The sequence below is a fragment of the Paracoccidioides lutzii genome, assembly GCF_000150705.2.
Source record: "Paracoccidioides lutzii Pb01 unplaced genomic scaffold supercont2.10, whole genome shotgun sequence".
In the NCBI taxonomy this organism is placed as follows: Eukaryota; Fungi; Ascomycota; class Eurotiomycetes; order Onygenales; family Ajellomycetaceae; genus Paracoccidioides; species Paracoccidioides lutzii.
In genome coordinates, this window is record NW_015440956.1 from 366461 (window position 1) to 386575 (window position 20115).

The following is a 20115-nucleotide window of genomic DNA, read 5'->3' on the forward strand; positions in this document are numbered from 1 at the left end:
TTACAAAAGTCTCACTTATTTTACTCATCATCCACCAACCGCTTCGTTTCCCACGCCCTCCGCGCCCCATCCATTAACGCCTCAAAATTCCCACTATTCTCACACATCGCTCGGAAACTACCACCACGCGTATTAATAAGCTGCCACGGCCCACCATACTCCACCACCTCCCCGTGATCCAGCACAAGCACCTTATCGTAGTCGATGATAGTCTGCAGCCTGTGTGCGATGGTGAGGATGGTGTTCCCTTTCAGCTCGCGCAGGGTATCCTGGATCTTGGCATCCGTTGCATAATCTATCGATGCGGTGGCTTCGTCCATCACGAGGACTTTTGGGGATTTTAGCAGGGCGCGGGCAAGGCAGAGGAGTTGGCGTTGGCCCTGGGAGAGGTTTGAGCCGGATTCGGTGATGGGGGAGTTGATGTTTAGGAAGATGTTTTTGTTGTCCCGGAAGTGGCGGGGGTCATTGTCATTGTTGCTGTCACTGTCGCTGTCGCGGTTGTTGGTGTCTAGAGCAGTGGTGGAGTGGGTTATGGGTGTTGAGGAACCGGAGGCAGCGGTAGATGTTGAGTTACCGATCAGGTGAACTCGACGGAGAGCTGTGAAAATCTCTTCATCGGCTAACAGGTCGAACGGATCGAGGTTGCTGCGAATCGTCCCGGTAAAAAGCGTAGGGTCCTGGGGGACAATGGTAACTGCTTCTCGGAGATCCTTGAGGCCAATTAGGCCAATGTCGACATTGTCCAGGACAATCCTGCCACTTTCTGGCTCAAGGCCACGGAACAGAGCGAGGGCAAGCGAGCTCTTGCCCGCACCGGTTCTGCCCACAATCCCAACCCTTTCACCAGGCTGCACTGAGAACGTCACATGCTTCAGCACAGGCTCCAGGTCAAGACGGTAGCGGGTGGAGTAATTTTCAAACCGCAGCGCACCGTCGGTTGGCCAGTTGTTCGGCGGTCGACAGCCGGGTATAACAGCTTGAGCTTCTTGTTCGACCTCCATATACTCCTCTATGCGTTCGACGGAGTTCATGTTCTGCTGGTTCTGGGAGTAAAGTCGAACGAGCCAGAGCACGTTCTCTGTGAACGTAACTGCGTACGTCAGGGCTAAACCAGCGGTTCCAGCATCGATGTTCCCAACGCTCATGATAATAAATGACGCAGTGAAGAATGATACTAGGGCACCAGCTATATCAACGCGGAACGCAAGCCACCGATTGCTCGCCCATAGATACAAGTAAGGGCGATTGTACATGTTGATCAAGGCATGGTTGTCACTGATGAAACGTGCACCATCTCCATATGCACGAATTGTAACGATACCCGTCAAGGTCTCTCCAAATTGCTGATACAGCGGGCTCCTCTGGATAGATTCCAACCTTTTCAGATCGCGGGACGCATTAAGGTATATAGCACCCAGCGCAAAATAAATAGCCGTAATGAAAATAGCAGCAATCAAAAACTTGGGTGTAATAACGGAAATAAGAATAACGATGAGGATGACTGAGGCTAAACTGTGCAGCATTCCTATTGCAGTAGCTGCAACTTCCTGGTCAACAGCTTCGATATCCTTGGAGAATCGATTCATCAACCGGCCCAGAGGTGTGGAGTCAAAGAACTTAAACTTCGCATGGGTCACGGCTTTGAGTAATGCCTTGTGGATCCGCCACGACGCATGCAGCGATCCGCCAAACAGAACCATTTCCCTCAACAGAGTTATGAAGATGTAACCAAACGCTAGGAGAGCATATATACCTAGGTAATACCACGGATTTAAGTCATCATTAACAGAACCGTCCTTGTCGATATAACTGTAGTATATCTCTGGCGCTCTCCACGAAAACGGTCTTGGAATATTTGCTGTCACCATTGTTGGAAGTCTGAGGTTTGCTAGAGCAGCACTGCGCCCTGGATCATCCGCAGAGACTTTATCTACTGGGTATGCATTTGCCCATTCCCTAATCCACAGATTGGTGGCAAGTGAGCCGATCTGCTGAGCACCAAAAGCTACAAGGGCCACAACCCAAAAATACCACGGGCCCATGGCGCGAAGATACATAGCGATTGTTGAGTACTTGACGCTGCCCACAATCTTTTCCTCCCCGAACAGAGAAGCAATTTTCTGCTCTTTTTTATTATTGTCCTTTACAGCGGCCCCATTGACATTTCCATTAATATTGCCGTTGTTAGCTGCATCGGCCGCGTCCGCTTGATTATGCAGCCATTCAGGCTCTTCCCTCTCGGAGCTCGAGGGAGAATTCGCTAGCGTTCTCGACGAAGGAGATGTAGGCCGCGAATTAAGGATTTCTTCCCCGAGAATACCAGCAGCAACGACCTCCTGCGGTGTACCCCGTCCAGAAATTCTGCCATTATCCAGAACAACAACGTACTCAGCTTGAGGAACGGCTAGGGATACATTATGCGTGACAAGGATGCATGTGCGATTCTCCATCAATGGGCCCATAATCGCCTCCTTGAAAATGTGTTTGGCGGTATGCGAATCGACCGCGCTAAGACAGTCATCCAAGAGCAGATGTCGGGCCTTACTGTATATGCCCCGTGCCAGCGATATCCGCTGCTTCTGTCCTCCAGAAAGACTTATGCCCTTCTCACCCACGAGGGTTTGATCACCCGCATCCAATATTTCCAAATCTCTCTGTAAGCCACAAGCTTTAATTACAGCCTCATACCGATATTTGTCAAAAGGAGATGCAAACAAGATATTTTCTTTGATAGTCGCGTTAACCAACCATGCTTCTTGCGCACAGTACGCAACGCTCTCGGTAAGTCCCGTAGCCGGGTCCACACACAAATCGGCTCGATCACTCGTTCCACCAGGAAGAAACACCGATCCCTCAAGAAGTATCATCTCCCCCAACAGCGCCATCAGCATGGACGTTTTACCGGAACCTGTTGGACCGGCGATGACGTTAACCCGGCCGATGCGGAATGACACGTTCATGTTGATGAGGCGGAATGACTCTGTTATTTCGTGGTCGCCTTGAGATGGACCTCCCGTGGTCTTCGTAGGTAAAGAACCCCAGGAAAGTGTCGCGTTTTCAAGAGCAATTTTGGGCGGAGCGTCCGAGTGCTCGTCCGGTCGTAACTGGGAATACTTTTCCGTTTCTTCCTCGTTCAAGAATATCTCCACGCGGTCGATGGAGGCCTTGGATTCCTGGACGTGAGCGATCATGTCTGCCAGTTGATCCAAGGGTATGCGCAGGAGCGAAAATGTGGATAGGGCAGGGAATGCAACTGAAGGAACTAGCTTCTTGCCCTCCACAACAGTGTAGAGGAAGAAGGAAATCAGGGTGATCAGAGCTGGTGTTCCGTACCAAAAAGTGGCAGCGAATGCCCACAGGATATACCGCCGACGGAGATTCTTCAGCTCTGCTCTACGCTTTTCATTGACGATGTCCTCAAATCGCTGTTCCCAGGCGAAATACTTGATGATACGGATGTTTTGGAGAACCTCGTTGGTCGAGTGGATGCGAGCATCGGTTCCGGCAAGGATTTCGTGTTGAAGGGCTCTGAACCGCGATGCAATGTACATATTCAGAGGTAACATAAGAACCATCACAACAATGCCGGCCAGTGAGCTAAATCCTAGAATCTTGTATAAAATATAGATGGCAATAATGGTTTGCACTGGGAAACTGGCCCAGAGGTAATGTAAGTAGGCGCATACTTCACTAACTTTGAACGAATCAATTGCCATCAGATTGATGATTTTGCCAATATTGGCCTGTGTATCTGGCTCCTTGAGATTCTGCTCCTCATTGGTTTCCGGGGCGGGATCAGTTTGTTGTTTATTCCAGGACGACGAAAGCTTTTTCTTCTTTTTCGATTGTTTCTTGTTTTTGGCATCATGTTTGGAGACCTTGGCAATTGAACCGGCTTTCCGTCGCAACGCTTTGGCGTATAGCTCACCAATAATGATGGCACGCAACTTGACGCTCAATTTTCGCCCCATCCAGAGCGCTTGACCATCCGCAATACCCTGCGTAGCAGCACAACAAAACAGGAGGATAACATATAACCAAGCAGTATTCTTGGATGTGCTCTTGGGATCCTGAAGGTATTCTAAAATAAGTTTGAGCAACCAAGTTGGGACAAAGGAAAAGAAACCTGAGAAGATAGTCCATGCTCCCTGTAGGAGAAGCGTGCGATCAAAATATCGCAACAGCCTCCATGCCAGAGCGGAAGTCCTGCGAGTTTGGCGGAAATCTGCAAGAACCGCCGCAGCCTGGTAACTTGGGAGAAGATTCCAGACATCCGACATCTCCAGAGACTTTCCGTAGCCTTTCCAAACTAGTGGGTCCAACCATGTAAACGAAGCCAGTGATAACAGGCTGGCAAATTGTTCCCGGGGTGGGATAAGGCCTTCTTCATGTTGAACAAGGATGGTTTCGTTTCCCTTGCGGGTGGTGACGACTAGGAGGAGAAGGATGGAGGAGAGCGCAAAATCCATGATGGTCAAAATGCGTATGCAATGCGGTGGCGGATGGATTATGGCAGACCGAAAGATCATGACGCTACATAGCCAATTGAAGCCATAGAGTGCAGCTGTGTGGTTCCATAATTTGGGCAGCGTACGGCGTTCAGACATTGAAAAAAGAACTCTGGCAGCCACCAGGAGGAACAGATATGTCCATGAAAGGAGCCTCGCAATGTCCGGAGTCGTTTCGTCCGCGGCCCTCGAAGGTGTGGCAAGACCCAGTATGGAAATGGCCAGTTCGCCCAGAATCGCAGCAATCTCCAATACTGTTACAACGGTCTGTCCCCGGGGTTTGTCTTCCTCAACGGTGACATCTGCAGTGCGACTTAAGACCTTATGCAGCATTAAATCGCTGTCCACATCTCCTCCCTCACCTTCCTCTTCATACTCTTCAGCTTCAGATTCGTCTTCTACATTGCTGTGCTCGACCACGTCGGAAGGGATAGGTCTGTAGCGGTGATGGCGCCAAGGGATATGAATATTATAGCAGAAGATATGGATAATTATCAATAACAGCGAGAAACCGCACGCCGTAAGTGGGAATATTAACCTTAGAAACCTGTGTGAAGATGTAACAGGGCATCAGTAGGAGATTGACAACTGCAAACGTGGAATATCTCTCTGGTGGAACTCACTTTTGCTGAAAACACGGAGTCAGGTCATCAACGACCCAGGCGGGACCCTCACAATCCTGTCGCATGGTTGATCTTGAAGCTAAACTGCAAAAAGAACAGAAGAACGAGGACAGGAAATGTTAAAAGAAGAAAATATATGCCCCCGGCGGAGTGGAGAAAAATTAAATAAAACCCAACCCTCCCCCCATCCCCGGGCAAGCAGCAAAGTGGGTCCGGAGACACACAACTTAATGAGTAATGTGGTGCCTTTTTGGAATAGGAAAACAAAATTTCGTATCAGAGAATGGTGAGCTGTAGACAAGACGACGTTGCAGACGATAAACCAGCAGCTCCCGAAAAACGAATCCCCCAAATTAACATGGCACAGAACCGAGAGATATGATTAGATTACACAGAGAGAGAGCTAGCTGCATGAGGTAGTTAAGGAAGCATTGCCGGATAGAAGTTGGATGAGAGACAGAGACAGAATACAGAGCTTCAACTTTGGTGAAAAGGTAGAAGGTGGGATTTTGCAGGTTTATGTCGGTTGGGGGTTGAGTGTTGAGTTGGGAGAATGTGTTCCCAAGGTCCGAGTCGCAAAGTGAAGAAGTTGTTGTTCGGCTAACTTGTTTGAAGAGGAGCCGCTTAGCTGACCCACAGCTGAGTTAACTGGACTTGAACTAGTTGAACTAACTAGTCAGTACATAGTTATTAGATACAATTGCGGTTCGTAAAATAACCCCACATATTATTGCGGACACTATGATGTCTACACTCTACACTAACTACGTCTACACTACTGCACGATATGCCGGTGCCCGCCATGAGGCATCCCACCGCTTTTTTCAGAAACAGCTGTGGAGGAGACAACATGCACCCGGAGGTCCGCATATGGCCTGGATCCTCTGCTTGACAAGAAGTAATATTTCTCCAAAGGACCAGAGGATGCAGTCACAGAGCTCGTGTTTATTCGGTTTGAAGATCATTCCAGTCCGCAACTCAACGCCGGCGGATTTGAGGCCAAATAAACGAGATGAGGAAAGAAGATGAGAACGGAAGATGAGGGCTAGGATATAAATAGCATTGGGATCACTAGATTATATTTTGACGTTGTCTCTCTATCAGGATTTCATCTATGTCCTGGTGATTGATGGACCTGGGGACGGGGGAGGGATTGGGTATTAGTATAATCGCAGAAACGCTATATACACTTTGCATTGGAACTGTGAGAGCAGGGCTGCATTGTATTAGATGTAGCTATATACATCCATATGTACAGAAAGTAGTTATCTATGCCTGAAACGAGGGAGATAACGGAAGATGAAGCCAAAAAAAAAAAAAGAAAAAAAGAAAAAAAAAAAAGAAAGAAAAAAGAAAAAAAGAAAGAAAGAAAAGAAAAGAAACTTCTGCTATCTTTCCGAGGTACAGTACCATATCAAGAAGCGGCAAAGGCCCCAACGCCATGAGGCATGTACCCTGCACGCCAATTTTGTATGCAGAGCTACCTCACTGGTGGCGGTTGGCGGGTTACAGCACTTAGTTTGCAAGTTTATCTTCATTGCTAGATAAAACTTACTCCCTCCTCAAACAACACAAGGCACGAATCAACCAACTTAAATATTCACTTTCACTTACTCAACACAATGACTCCCACCTTTTTCAACTCAGATCAGCTGTAACTCACCATATCCTCACCTCTTTCCGCTCCTACATTCCATCCATCTACCTCACCTCCGTCTTTACCGCTTATCTCCAACCCATCTCTTTCGCTGTACAACACGAAAACGTCCACCGCAAATCCGCTCACCGTGATCTCCAAACCAAACTAGGCGCTGGCTAAAAGAAAAGATGGCGCAGCGGATCTTGATGAATGAGTTTAAAAGCCTGGCAAAAGAGAAATGGGTACATATCGAGGTTGGTCGGTTTCTGCTCATGCGGATTCTTGGTTTCTACCACTTATCCCTCCGTCCTTTCAAGCAGCCCCAAAAGTTTTTCCTTTTTTATTTGAAAAGTATATCCCAATAGCTCAAATCACTAACAACTGAGTGTCATTTCGTGTGCAATGTTGTTATAGCTGAAAGATGACAACATTTTCTATTGGAACATTGCACTCATAGTCCTAAATCCCGACTCGCTCTACTACGGCGGCTATTTCAAGGCCACCATGACCTTTCCGCCAAACTACCCTTACTCACCGCCTAGTACGTCCTCCTAAATAAGTATTAAAAGATGTATCTTTCACATCAAATCTCACACAGCCGCGGATGGCAAAAAGAAGAGCCTACTACTTGTCTATGCGCGCAATAAAGTCCCCCTTTCAATCCAATCCTCATATCGAACCAGCTATAGTACATCCTGAACATGAACTAAAAGAAGTAAAACCAAAAACCCAGGCTTCAAATTCACCCGCCCCCTTTTCCACCCAAATATATACACAGATGGCCGCCTTTGCATATCCATCCTCCACTCCCCCGGTGAAGACGAAATGTCCGGCGAATCCGCCGCGGAACGCTGGTCCCCGGCCCAACGCGTTGAATCAGTCCTCATCTCCATTCTCTCTCTTCTCGATGACGCGGAGGTATCGTCTCCTGCCAATGTGGATGCAGGCGTGATGCTGCGCAAGGATCCGGAGGCTTATAAGAAGACTGTTATGGGGGACGTGGAGAGGAGTAAAGAGGATATTCCGGATGGGTTTGTTATGCCGACGGCGCATGAGGTGGGGGGGAAGGGTGGGGTTGGAGGAGTAGCGGTGGAGAAGATGGATGATGAGGATTTTTGGGTCGATAGTGATGTGGATGGGTATGAGAATGATATGTTTCGGGGAAGTGATTCGGAGAAGGAGATCGGGATGGACGATGAGGATGAGTATGAGGATACGGGGAGTGAGGATGGAGATGTTAAGAAGGCTGTTTGATTGCCAAGTGTAGCCTTTCTTTTTACCCCTTTTCATGGGCTTCTATTACCCCCTTCCACTAATCCTATCCATTTCCACCCCAAGTAACTGATATATCCCATCCCATCTATTTTTCATGCATGTGCATAGCAGCAAGCGGTTGCATTTGAGCGTTTATGGCGTGGCGCAAGTCTCCTGAATTTTGTTGTTCTCTCTTTCATCCACCTTTCTATCATCTCTTACTTGGTTCCTCGATTACTCTCGACCTTTCTTTCCACTACTCAGCACGTTGAGATTGGACTTTAATATTTAGCGACATTCCCTGGCGTTTCCCCTCTCTTCCTGCCTCTTGTCCCAGTTCACTCTCGAGAAACCTTACATTTAGATCTATTTTCCACTTCTCTCTCTGCTATATCGGCAAATTATCTTGTTCTTTGCGCTTCATACTTGCTATTATAAAAGTCTTTTGAATTGCAAATAACTCAGCATTAAATATCTCACATTTCATTTCTAAATTTTCAGGAATATAGCTTATACTTCCACTCTGTAACCACCGTGTTCACAAAAATCATGTGCTCTTCATTTATCTCACCTCTCATATTTTGTACTCTCTTGTCTTTTTTTTTTTTTTTTTCTGTTGGGTCAGCTGGATTCAATCGCAACAGGTAAGAGAGTAATTCGCAGCTTAAGTGATTGGTTTCTTTCAGTTCCCATCCCGCATGTTTCCAGGATCCCAATGCCCTCGCTTCCCATCCCCTATTCAAATATGGGTAGACAAACAGTGCAAAATAAGTATTGACATGGTATTAGATATTTCATGTATGAACAAGGTATTATTCTAAGATAGTCATCATGTTCCTCAAAAAGGGTTAGATTTGGGGTGAACAGGATAATCAAATAGGGGCCAAGAAATAGTGAAGAGGATTATAATTATAACATCATAACCTATCTATCAACATGTGTGAAGTAAGAATATATATCAAAACAGAAGATAAGAAGCACTCCAAAAAAGAAAATTAATGACTACGTATGCCCAAAAACAAGCAGCACATACAGGTATACGTTTATGCAGAAATATTCACAGCCCAGGATATACCGGTAAATTTCCATGCGAAGCAAATAAGATATTGAATAAGCCAAAGAGAAGAAAGCAAATAAATAAATAAAATAAATAAATAAACCGCTCTCCCACCCTCTAACCTCCCCAGTCATATCATAAAATAGTCACCCTCGACTTTGTCAATAGATCTCCAACATACCCTATCTTCTCTCTCGCGTCGTCACACACACGCGCATACTCCAACAGCAGCCGATATGTATAAATCTTCATATCCTCCCTCCTAAGGACCTTCTCAGCCCACGCCTTGCCATCCAACGCAATATCCCTCGCCACCTCATCCCTTCCCGGCCCACCATCATGACCGAAAAAGAACTCCATAAGGCCATAGATGTCCGCGTAGGTTGAATCCATGGGCACGAAATGCGCCCAGGGCACTAGCCGTGAATCATGCCATTCGTTGTACAGCGTTGACTTGAATGGGAGGGATGAGGAGAGTAGGAAGCCGCGGTACCGTCCGCTGAAGGAGTTGCCGTCAATGTCTGCGAGGTATTTCATCTTGTACTGATCTGGCATGGAGATGGAGTTGCTGATGGCGAAGAAAGGCGAAGTGTATGGGCATGTCGGTTCTTTTTGGTCCGGGAAACAGACTAGGTCTGTGAAGCCTGCGTCAGAGTGTTTTTCGAGCAGGTCGGCTATATGCCCATCCCGTCCTGTCTGGGCGAGGTGGTATATGTTGTAGTTGGGCAGCGCGAAGTTGGGAGACGGTGACTGGCCGGTTTCTGCCAGGCGAACAGCAGTGGCATTTACCATGGCCACAAAACGGTGGCGGTGGAAGCCGCGCCAATTCTCCTCCTTGTTGCGGCCGCCAGTTGCTGAGCCGCGCCAGACGAGCTTGTTCGCTTTCAAGGCCCAGGCGCCGCCATGTTGTTCGTCGCCGGACCAGATGGTATTCTCCGCGAAGTACATAGCTGCTGGTAGGAGGATTTCGTTGTTGACAGGGAGCTTAGAGCCTCCGAAGAGCGGGAAGAGTTTCTGAGAGGTGGAGATTGAGATGGGTTCGATGAAGTTGCCGTGAAGGACTTGGAGTTCGGGACGGTTGCAGAGGTTTTTGGCATGGGAGAAGTTGGAGACATACCCTTCGGATGAAAAGTTGAGATAGTTGTGATATTGCGGGGGTAGTGGTTTGGCGAAGTCGATAGGAGAGAGTGTTTGGGTGCGTGCGGCACTGTCCTCTGGACATCCCCGGATAACCATTTTCCAGTACGGGCCCTGACCAGGCCCCTCATACTCAGGGTCGTAGGGAGGATCAGGTGTCTTTGTTTCAGGGAGCTTCGTGAAATTTTGTACAACGTCGGTAGGTTTTGGCATATTTCGAGTCGCACGACCTTTAGATTCGTACTCTCGGATTTTCTCGAATGGCACTATGATTCTGGGCTCATCCATCACATTGAGGGGCACAACGACATCCGGAAGATATTTTTGGATGGACTCGATCAACCTGGTCCATATTGGAACCCAAATCTGCTCTCCGGGACTGATTGTCGATGTTTTATGATCTCGGACGACCACGCGGTGCTCGAGACTGGCAGCCTGCTGTCGCAGATCGGAAGGGTTAAAAGCCCAGTAAGGAGCTAAGTCATCATATATCCGGTCGAAGAAGTCCTCAACAATAACTGCATTGTTTTCCTTTGCAAAGTAAAACCACTTATCGAAGCCAGGAGGCGGGTGTCGACCCCGACGCCGCCTATACTCTCTTGCTGCAGCTCTGACATCGTGTGTCTGGCTCTCCCGCAACCGTCTCCACTCCTCTTCTGCGTTCCATATGAGCGAGTTTATAGGATGAGGGCTGGAAAAACTATGGCGGATTGAGGACCTTTGGGGTCGATGGTACCAAAAAGGTATAGAAAACTGGTGGATAAGGGCGAAAGAGGCGATCAGGGCAAAAAGGAGGTAGAGGGAGGAGGGAAACCTTGTGGATAGCAGGCCTGTAACCCAAGACATCTCGAAACCAGGCATCGAGGAAAATTGTCGAGCATGGGAGAGCAGATAGCTACGTTATGTTCCACAACTGGCATCTTTGGAGCCCGCGATCACATAACCAATGTCGACACCTTGCTTGATAAAATACTCTTCAAGATTTTTGCCTTAAAGCAAGACGCTATCTAAAAAGATACCAAGAAATTAGGATGACTTGACTCCAACTCTGACTCCGTACCGCAGTAACTTCACCACCGAGCGGCGGATTCTCTCTGAAAATCATCAAATATTTAATGTATTCAACAACCAACACGCTTAAATATTGAAAATATTAATAAATTAAGATTTATCTAATAATTGAATATATATTTATTAGGGAAACTGTGTATAGTATGTTCAATAGTCCCACAGCCACTGCAGCATGGTGGAGCTCACTGGTAAGACATAGCTTCAATCTGAGCTTTAACCTGCAGATCAAGCTGCTGAACACACCCATGATTTTCCTGTATATAAAATAATTGATTTCTTGATGAAGAGGAAGATTTATACTCCTAGTCATCTGTACAGTCTCTCAAGATGTTGAAGATAAGATATTAAGTTATTAGATAGCTGTCTCTTCTTATTAAGACTTCTTTGCAAGTGATAAATCTTATAATTAAACCTATAAGTGATTTGAGATATTTGAAATGATGAAGGCATTGAGCTTTTATTATTAATTAAAAATAATAATAATAATGATATTGATGTACATAGTTGAAAGATAATTTTTGATAGAATTTTTTTTATATCTAATAATTTAAACTCTGCTTTAGTAAAGTTACTGTTGATATTTTTTATATAAAAATCTTCTCATGTGCAAATGAATAAAAAGGAAAAAAAATTATTTTTATTAATATAATTATTTTCTGCAATTATTTTCTTAATTAACTTTATATATATATATTGAATAATATTTAAAATATAATTTAAATAATTTTAAATTGATGTGGATTTATTACATCAGTGATTAATTTATTAATATTTATAATTATTTTTTTTATTCTATAAAAGAATTGATTTTTATGTTAAAATATTTGATATTTGTTTTAAAAAAAATATTATTAGTAAAATAGAATATTATATTAATTTTATATATTTAATAATTACTTATTTAAAAAATATATAAATAATTATTATATAATTTTTTATTATACTCAGCTCCGGTAATAATTTTAAAGATTATATAAAGTTTCATTATAAAGTCAATCTTATCAAAGTTTTAGAATATTATTTTTATGAATTTCAAGTTCTTGAATAGCTTAATATATTATTTTTATTTATTATTTAATAATTTTAAAATTTTTATGCTTCACTTATTGATAAAATATACAGTGATTATAATATATATTTTATTGAGAATAAAGTTGAATAAATCTAAATACTTAATTGACTTTAAAAATAATAATAGAATCAAAAATATATATTTGAAATAGAATCTGTATCATTTCATATAAAATCTTTAATTAAATTAAAAAAGTTACATCTATCTTCATGTAATATTTATTTGGGAAGAGTTTTCTTTTCAATCTCTGTTAATTTATGATCATTTATATGTGTTTCTGAGCATGATTTGATGTCAACAAGCTGTTTGTCAACAAGCTGTTTGTCCAGAGTAGTTTCAGAAATCTCATATATCTAATACAGCTTTCATCTTTGATATATATATATATTGATTTATATGCAGCAATGACCAACCGCATGTGAGATTTTTGAGATAAGAGCATTTTGAATAAAAAGCACAAAGAAATAATGTGTTGAAGATAGTTGAGTTGAATATTTGATGATTCTCATTGATGATTTTCAGAGAGAATCCGCCGCTCAGAGGTATCCGCCGTTCGGTGGTGAAGTTCGTTAAGTTGGTTATTCAAAATTATTTTAAATACAAAATTCAAATAACCTTGGAAAATGAAAAAGTTGCCGGGAATTGATAGGCCAATTCAGATTTCCCTGTCATTCGATTAACCTTAAACTTTGAATACGAGCTTTGTCTTGGTTTACCTCAAAGTCTTAACCTAACCTCAGTAAGGTTGGCAACCTGCCTTGGGTTCGTACTTGGTTGGTCTTTGTGACTAGCCAATAATTTCTTTATTATTTGCCATCAATCCACTATTGCCCCTGAACGTATTGGGTATTACACTGCACAGAGTATTCGAAATTTATCGGATTTTGCGATGGTCGAATGCATTTGATCAGCACCAGGTGACAAAACGCCGTTCCGCAAGATCTGATAGAGTTTGGGGGTAATTTTTTCCCATTCATCTCCCATTCATCTTGACACCTGGGCCCAGTTGACCGGTATCAGCAGTTTTGGGAAGAAAGTTGTTTGAGCCGTGTATATCATAAGTTATAAATGACATCATCGATCTTCCTGTTCGAGTTTGGGTTTTGCAGAAACCAAAGTCCTGCCATAATAATCTTATTACGATGTAGTATTATATTTTTTCTTGGCTATATGTGGTCTGAGACTATGATGGCCTGACTGGGTATTAAATACTTTAGATACCTCTATGCATCCTTGGATGCCTCGGAGGTTTCAATATCAGCCATTTTGAATACGTCTCTGTTGGCGTGATCCCGAGCACCTACCTCGTATAGACTAGCTATCTTTCTCCTCCAACACGAGATCAACCATCCCAGTCTCAAGGGAGCCCTTCGGGCCCCGTATGATTACTCACCTCCACTTGACAACTGATCTTATGCTAACTAAAAACCTTGTTACAGTACAGAGTTGGAAATGAATCACATCCTGTCAATCATATATCCTTTTCTATCCACCAGCCACCTCCTCAGGTGATAAATACCATTGGTGAATGTGGGATTCGATATGGAATGTTCCCCCCCACATTCAGTGCCTACTTGCAAGGCATTCTGTAGATGACACTTACCACTGCGCCATCCACATCACCTGCTATAAATCATAAGATCTAAGAAGAAAACCGTTAAAATTCTTTTAACTAAGTTAGTAGGAAAGGCTGACAAATAAAACTAATAAACAACCACCTTGAAAAGATGGGAAGGAGCAGCTCTTGATATTTCGATGAGGAAGAAGGGAAGAACCTTATCATACCTTATCTTGGCACCATGGTCATGTGATATACATATCTAGGGTCAAGAACGTCATGTGACTTTCTAGTTGCTTATTCATCAGCTCCCCTACAGTGACATCAGTTTTCATTCCCTACTCAGTCACTGATTCTTATTGCATCGTGCATCGTGCATCGAATCAATACGGCCGACTTTCATCAACCCAACGCTGAAGCTACAACATCCCATCCACTCTGGGATACTCGGGATGGCAGCAAACACCAGATACTCCCCCGTACCGCAGCGGGACTCGCTCGACGACCGCCACTATACCCAAGCCCCTCCATCTTATCAAACAATTTCAGACCCATCGGGTGGGATCCTGGGCGCCCCTCGCTCAGAGGATGACAATGTCCCCGATGATTTCAAGGTATGTGGAAGTCTATGTGGATTAAAAAAAAAAAAAAAAAAAAAAAAAAAAGCCCCTTTTAATCACTTTTTGTTGAAGGTTTGGTTGACAGGAGCTAACAATCTAATAGTTTGGTGGCTCAGTCGCTGAAGCTACTCTTCCCATCCGGATGCAGTTCGTCCGCAAGGTCTACTTTATCTTGTAAGCCTACAATCGCGTTATTGCCTAGATCTGATACCCAGAGAGCCTTGCGTCTCGTTTATACATTCCAGAAACTAACCAAAACCCCACGCAGAACCGTCCAGCTCCTCCTAACCACAGCTCTGAGCTCCATCTCCTTTTTCAGCGAGAACTACCGCACCTGGATCCAAACCCATCCCTGGCTTATGCTCATCTCCGTCATCAGTTCCCTGGTCTTCATGGGCCTCACCTACTGGAAACGCAAAAGTTATCCAACCAACCTCATCTTCCTATGCGGTTTTACCATTCTTGAAGCCTACGCAATCAGCGTCACGACCTCCTTCTACGATGCGCACATTGTCATTCAAGCCCTTATTTTGACCCTAGGTATATTCGTGGCCCTGACTCTTTTCGCCTGCCAGACCAAGTATGATTTCACAAGCTGGATGCCATACCTATTCGGCGCCCTTTGGTTAGTCATTATTTTCGGCTTCATGGCTGCCTTCTTGCCTATGAGCAGCAAAATGGACTTGGTATATGGTGTCGTGATCGCGTTGCTTTTCAGTGGCTATATCCTGGTGGATACCCAGCTTGTGATGCGCCATTACCATGTTGAAGAGGAGATTGCTGCATCTATCTCTCTCTATCTCGACATCATTAACCTCTTCCTTGCCATACTGCGGATTCTGAACAGCCAGAACGATAACTAAATCAAGAACTTATGAAGGATGTATCTCAAAGGGGAGGTTATTTCGGCTTTCCTTACTTGCTTCGAGATAAGAGAGAAGTACAGCTGTATGACAAGGCTAGGTCTGAAAGAATTCTGGCTTATTGAACGATTTAGCCTTTGTTTTCTTTTATTCTGTTATTTCCCTTTGTAGCATGCCGTTTTCAATGCTCTAAATGTTTTGATAGCAATTATCGTCTATTTTTCGTTTACACATTGGGCTGCTAGCAAATGTTTCACAGTACAAACTATATATATCCTGTTAAAGTCCACTATTTCTTTTCAAACTTGGCATTACATAACTACTCGTTGGCTCTGTGCTGCAAAAAGAGGAGAATAGTTACCAGAGCCTTGTTAAGAACTTATAGTCATCCGTGGTATACTTCTCAACTGTTCTAAAAATGAAAACCCCTGGTTTATAGCACCTTTATCAGAATCCAAATCATCCATTTTGCTTGAGGTAGCACGATTTCCCTATCTGCCGCCTAACTCCATCCCGTTGGGAGAATTAAGATGTAAAGAAATATACACCCGACAATTGAATAGATAATAGTGGAAACGACAGCAGATTGAGTAGAGGGTTTGAACGGTTCATAAAAATTTTAAATAGGTCACCGCTACATTTAGCAGCGGATTCGCGATGGATTAAATGGAGTTTAAAGAAATTGAGATTCAATTCTATAGATAGAGAGAAAAGAAACATGACTCCGGAAAAAAGAGAGAAAGGAAGAAAAGAAATCGTATGTTGATAAAAAGAAGATCGAAGAAAAACAGAGAAAGATATGTAGCTTATAGAAAAGCGATGTAACATGAAATAAACCAAAGTGGGAGTGAAATGTGCTTGACGAGGGATTTTGAAGGCTACAGATCACTCAAGCGAAGTGGCAGGTAGCAAAATGAAAGAGGAGATATCCGAGAATGACGAGTAGATCGAAGAAATAGAACGCCTGCACCCAAATCCAAAGTGACATAACTCCCAGGGACATGGGGGTAGAGGGTGATTGCGAAACTCAGCCCTAGAAACTTGTATCCTAGAATAAAAGAGGGGGGATTACAAGAATAAATAAATGGAGGAAAGGGAAACAAAAACAGTCCAAAAAAAGAAGAAAAGAAGAAAAAAAAAAAAAAAAAAAAAAAAAAAAAAAAAAAAAAGGGCTATTCCATGAAATAAAACCTCGTAACCTGGTTATTCCCATATCGCAAAACCTTAGGTTCCTTGATACTTTTGTGCTTTCCTTCTTCGCAAGACTGTAGTCAATTAAGAAAGATCTCGAGAACCATGGTATTACCGCCCAAATGTGATGTGGATAAAATAAAAAAGAAAATCCGTTTTGTGTCGTTTGACCGTATGATTCCAGGAAAAGAGGGTCTTTCAGAACTAGGTGCTAATGGGAGGGGGGAGAGGATGCAAGACCCTAAATAGGTATCCATAGATATTTCTATGTGAAAGTGGGTAGTTATTGGTGAGAGGCGAGGAAGAAGGTATTGGTAATAAGGCAAACAATCATCACAACAACTCCGTATATAGCAAGGCTTAGACTCAGCTTGCGCAACAGAGCCTTTCGCCATTGACGATTGTTGAGTCCTAAGATCCCGCTAGCCAAGAGTAAACCACTGGCGCTGAGAAGGCCTTCGTTTTCCGCTCCATTATCAGATACATCGTCCTCTGCCTCGTCGTCTTCTTTCATCAATTGCTGGTGTATGGCTGATTCGGGGGAGGAGATTTTGTAGTAGAACAAGCCGGGTAGGATGAAGCTGATGCTGGTGCTACCAGTGCTTCCAACATAGGCAAGCACGGACTCGAGGGATGACACGGTCATGGCGACGATGAAGCTCAAAATAAGGATGATGGTAGTGAGAATTGCGAAGCGGGCATCTCCCATGGGATCATGGGGTCTAATTGGTCGTGGAAGGAGAGGGTTGCGATTTGGTGAGACGTTGGCAGGGGTGGTTGGCGCTTTAGGGTTCAAGCACCATTTTAAAACGGCGTCTAGCGATGCTCTGCAAGGATGAACCTGAAGAGGATAGGAAAACATCACGAGGACCACGATGGCCGCCCGCGCTATTGTTGATGACAATGATGGCAAGTACATCCCGACAATGTTACCTCCAACGTTGTTCCCGAAGGATAGATATCCTGTGATTGCGATGAGAACATACGTCATGGCCGCACTGCCAATGCTAACGAAGATCACGACTGTGGTCCCGAAGTGAGAGCTATTGGAGATTTCGTTCAGGATTGAGAACATCTGGAATATTAAGTGTCAGCGGTGCGCCATCAACGGCTAAGGTCGCAAGGAAAACTATACATTTTGATGACAGGTGTACGCAAACACCATGACGGGAAATGCGCTTAGCGCTGACACTCCGCTCTGCCATTTGAAGTAGTTTATAGCGCCTCGCTCATGCATCGTGTCTCCCTTGATAAAGTGGGCCACAACCAACACCAAAAGGTAGCCAATAGATGTCAAAGCAATAACGCTTGTATATTTCAATGAATCCAAACGTCTTAGGAATGAAAGCGGAATAACAACCAACCTAAAGATATGGAATCATATATTAACGGAATGACACTTGGTAAAAAAAAAACATGATAATATCAGATGGATGGATACACATACATAAACGCTGTAACCCAAAAGTGACGGTCAATTAAAAAGTCCATTCCAGGATAATTCGCGCCGAAGCCCTCGACAACTCCAGGCATGAGATCCCCGATGATGATCAAGTAACTTACACCAACACCAAAGCATTTTATAGCGATTGCGGCATCAAAAATTACCGCAGCATTCGGATAGGTTAACTGAGAGAGCGCAAAGAAGGATGCGGACCCTCTGTCCAGATACTGTGCACATAGAGACTGCAGGTACAGGCCGAAACCGGCTGCGATTCCAGACCATAAGATAATAAGGACACCGAGTGTGATTCCCATGCGCGCGAGGGCATTGGGCATTGCCAGAGCACCGGCACCGATAACTATGTGAGGGGCGGGCTTAGTGACAAATTTCCCTGGGAGTATTTAGACAGACCAAGTTACGCAAGCTGCGTTTCAACTCACTCGTATTCAGCAGGTTGATAACGCTGCTGATCCAACTTGCCTGTCCGGTTGCTCCGACTTCTCTCTTGCCCGCATGGTGTCGTCTTCCCCTGCTACATATATTAGCAAGCAGTTATCTTTTCTCCATGAATAACTCCCACTCCTTCCAGGTGGCGGATGGAGACCACAGTGGCACGTCTGCGGTTACAAAGAGCAAATTCATATTCCGTACCGACGACTCCTGCTGTACGAAGCACCAACAGCTACCCCATCCGGCGATGCTTCGGTATCCATCCTACTAGAAGCACTGTTTCTGCCAGCAGTTAAATATATAATTCGACAGAGCTTCCCCTGTTATCCGGACAATCGATGGCACTTGTGACGGTCTCGAGGCATCGCGGGACAAAAACGAGTGGAGGAATGAGAAAGGTGGCTGCCGTATGGAAAAGGGGGCGGGTATAGATTGGTTTAGATGTTATTTATAAGTGGTCATGGAGATTAGAATAAATGAAATGAAGTGGATTGTTTTGCGGAGGATAGTGTTTGGGTTGGCCAGCACGATAAGAATAAGTTCTTTTTCGAGGCGGATTTCTCCAAATCGGGCTTGGCGGAGTTTGTTACGTCGGCGTACGTTTTACACCTCAAGTGAACTTCAGCCCTGCAAAAATTTTATTCAGTTCTGTTGTATCTTGCAGTTGCTCTTCTTCTGCTTTGATTTATTTTCTTATTACACTTCTCTATATTGATTTAAAGACTTACTTATTCTTCTAACACTTCTTTTAAAATATATGTTAATTTGCAGTTATTGCTTATTATCATATATATTAACTAGTTTCATTTATTTTTCAATTATATTTATAGCGTTTTAATAGAAAAAAATTAAAGTATTACAATTATTAGCCAGATATTTTATACAAATGTAGACTAATAATAGTTATATATTATTTATTAAATTATAAATATAATATTTATATTTTATTTAATAATTAATTTAATATATTTTATATATTTTAAAAAATTAAAATTTATAGTTATAGTTATATTAAAATATTATTAATATATAATAACTAATATAATTGATAAGTAAGTGAATCACTTCTCACTCTCTGTATAACAAGAAATACTCTGTATTAAAAATGTCCACTATACAAAGAAATAAAGCCTCTACTTAAAAAGAAAGACTTTTTTTAATCATTCAAGCACTTAAAAATGATCAAATTTTAAGCATATGAGCTGCAGTAAAGCTATATAAAATCTCTTATGTAACTTTAACTCATCATATACATAATTGTACAGCACATATTGACATGCTCTCAAAGAATCAGAAACTTAGTCTTATAGAGGAAGAATCTCTTGTTCAATGAATTTTGACTATGAATAAGTGAGATCAGTCTTCTCAAGTTGCAGTTGTATGAGAAATGGCTAATCTCCTTCTTGCTAGTCAAAGATTCAATCCCTTACTTATAGTGAGTGAATACTGAGTATAAAACTTTGTCAAGCATCATAATGAGCTAAAATCTAAGTTTTCATGCAAGTATAATCATCAGTGAGCCTTATATGAGGATGTTGAGATTATTTATAAGTGATTTAGACTTGTATGAAATATCATTACAAAGTATGAAACTCTAGAAGATGATATCTACAACTTTAATGAGATAG

At 43.3% G+C, this 20115-nt stretch overlaps 5 protein-coding genes across 5 annotated transcripts; 2 read left to right on the plus strand and 3 right to left on the minus strand.

Annotated features, from left to right (window-relative positions):
• Nucleotides 1-20: 20 nt before the first annotated feature.
• PAAG_04135 (ATP-dependent bile acid permease) lies at nucleotides 21-5196 on the minus strand (the record flags this gene model as incomplete). Its single annotated transcript, XM_015845181.1, has 2 exons — nucleotides 21-5055; nucleotides 5132-5196. The coding sequence occupies 2 exons, from the start codon at nucleotides 5194-5196 to the stop codon at nucleotides 21-23; spliced, it is 5100 nt and encodes a 1699-aa protein (XP_015699407.1).
• A 1762-nt stretch (nucleotides 5197-6958) lies between these two features.
• Nucleotides 6959-8024, plus strand: PAAG_04136 (hypothetical protein; the record flags this gene model as incomplete). Its single annotated transcript, XM_002793818.1, has 3 exons — nucleotides 6959-7024; nucleotides 7185-7311; nucleotides 7504-8024. The coding sequence occupies 3 exons, from the start codon at nucleotides 6959-6961 to the stop codon at nucleotides 8022-8024; spliced, it is 714 nt and encodes a 237-aa protein (XP_002793864.1).
• A 1192-nt stretch (nucleotides 8025-9216) lies between these two features.
• Nucleotides 9217-11079, minus strand: PAAG_04137 (hypothetical protein; the record flags this gene model as incomplete). The annotated part of the gene is made up of 1 exon (XM_002793819.2): nucleotides 9217-11079. One exon carries the CDS (start codon nucleotides 11077-11079, stop codon nucleotides 9217-9219), a length of 1863 nt encoding a protein of 620 aa, XP_002793865.1.
• Nucleotides 11080-14371: 3292 nt separating this feature from the next.
• On the plus strand, nucleotides 14372-15402 carry PAAG_04138 (transmembrane BAX inhibitor motif-containing protein; the record flags this gene model as incomplete). Its single annotated transcript, XM_002793820.2, has 3 exons — nucleotides 14372-14533; nucleotides 14643-14713; nucleotides 14808-15402. The coding sequence occupies 3 exons, from the start codon at nucleotides 14372-14374 to the stop codon at nucleotides 15400-15402; spliced, it is 828 nt and encodes a 275-aa protein (XP_002793866.1).
• A 1474-nt stretch (nucleotides 15403-16876) lies between these two features.
• Nucleotides 16877-18750, minus strand: PAAG_04139 (vacuolar amino acid transporter 6; the record flags this gene model as incomplete). The annotated part of the gene is made up of 5 exons (XM_015845182.1): nucleotides 16877-17668; nucleotides 17729-17957; nucleotides 18041-18395; nucleotides 18478-18569; nucleotides 18689-18750. The coding sequence occupies 5 exons, from the start codon at nucleotides 18748-18750 to the stop codon at nucleotides 16877-16879; spliced, it is 1530 nt and encodes a 509-aa protein (XP_015699408.1).
• Between the last annotated feature and the right edge of the window lie 1365 nt (nucleotides 18751-20115).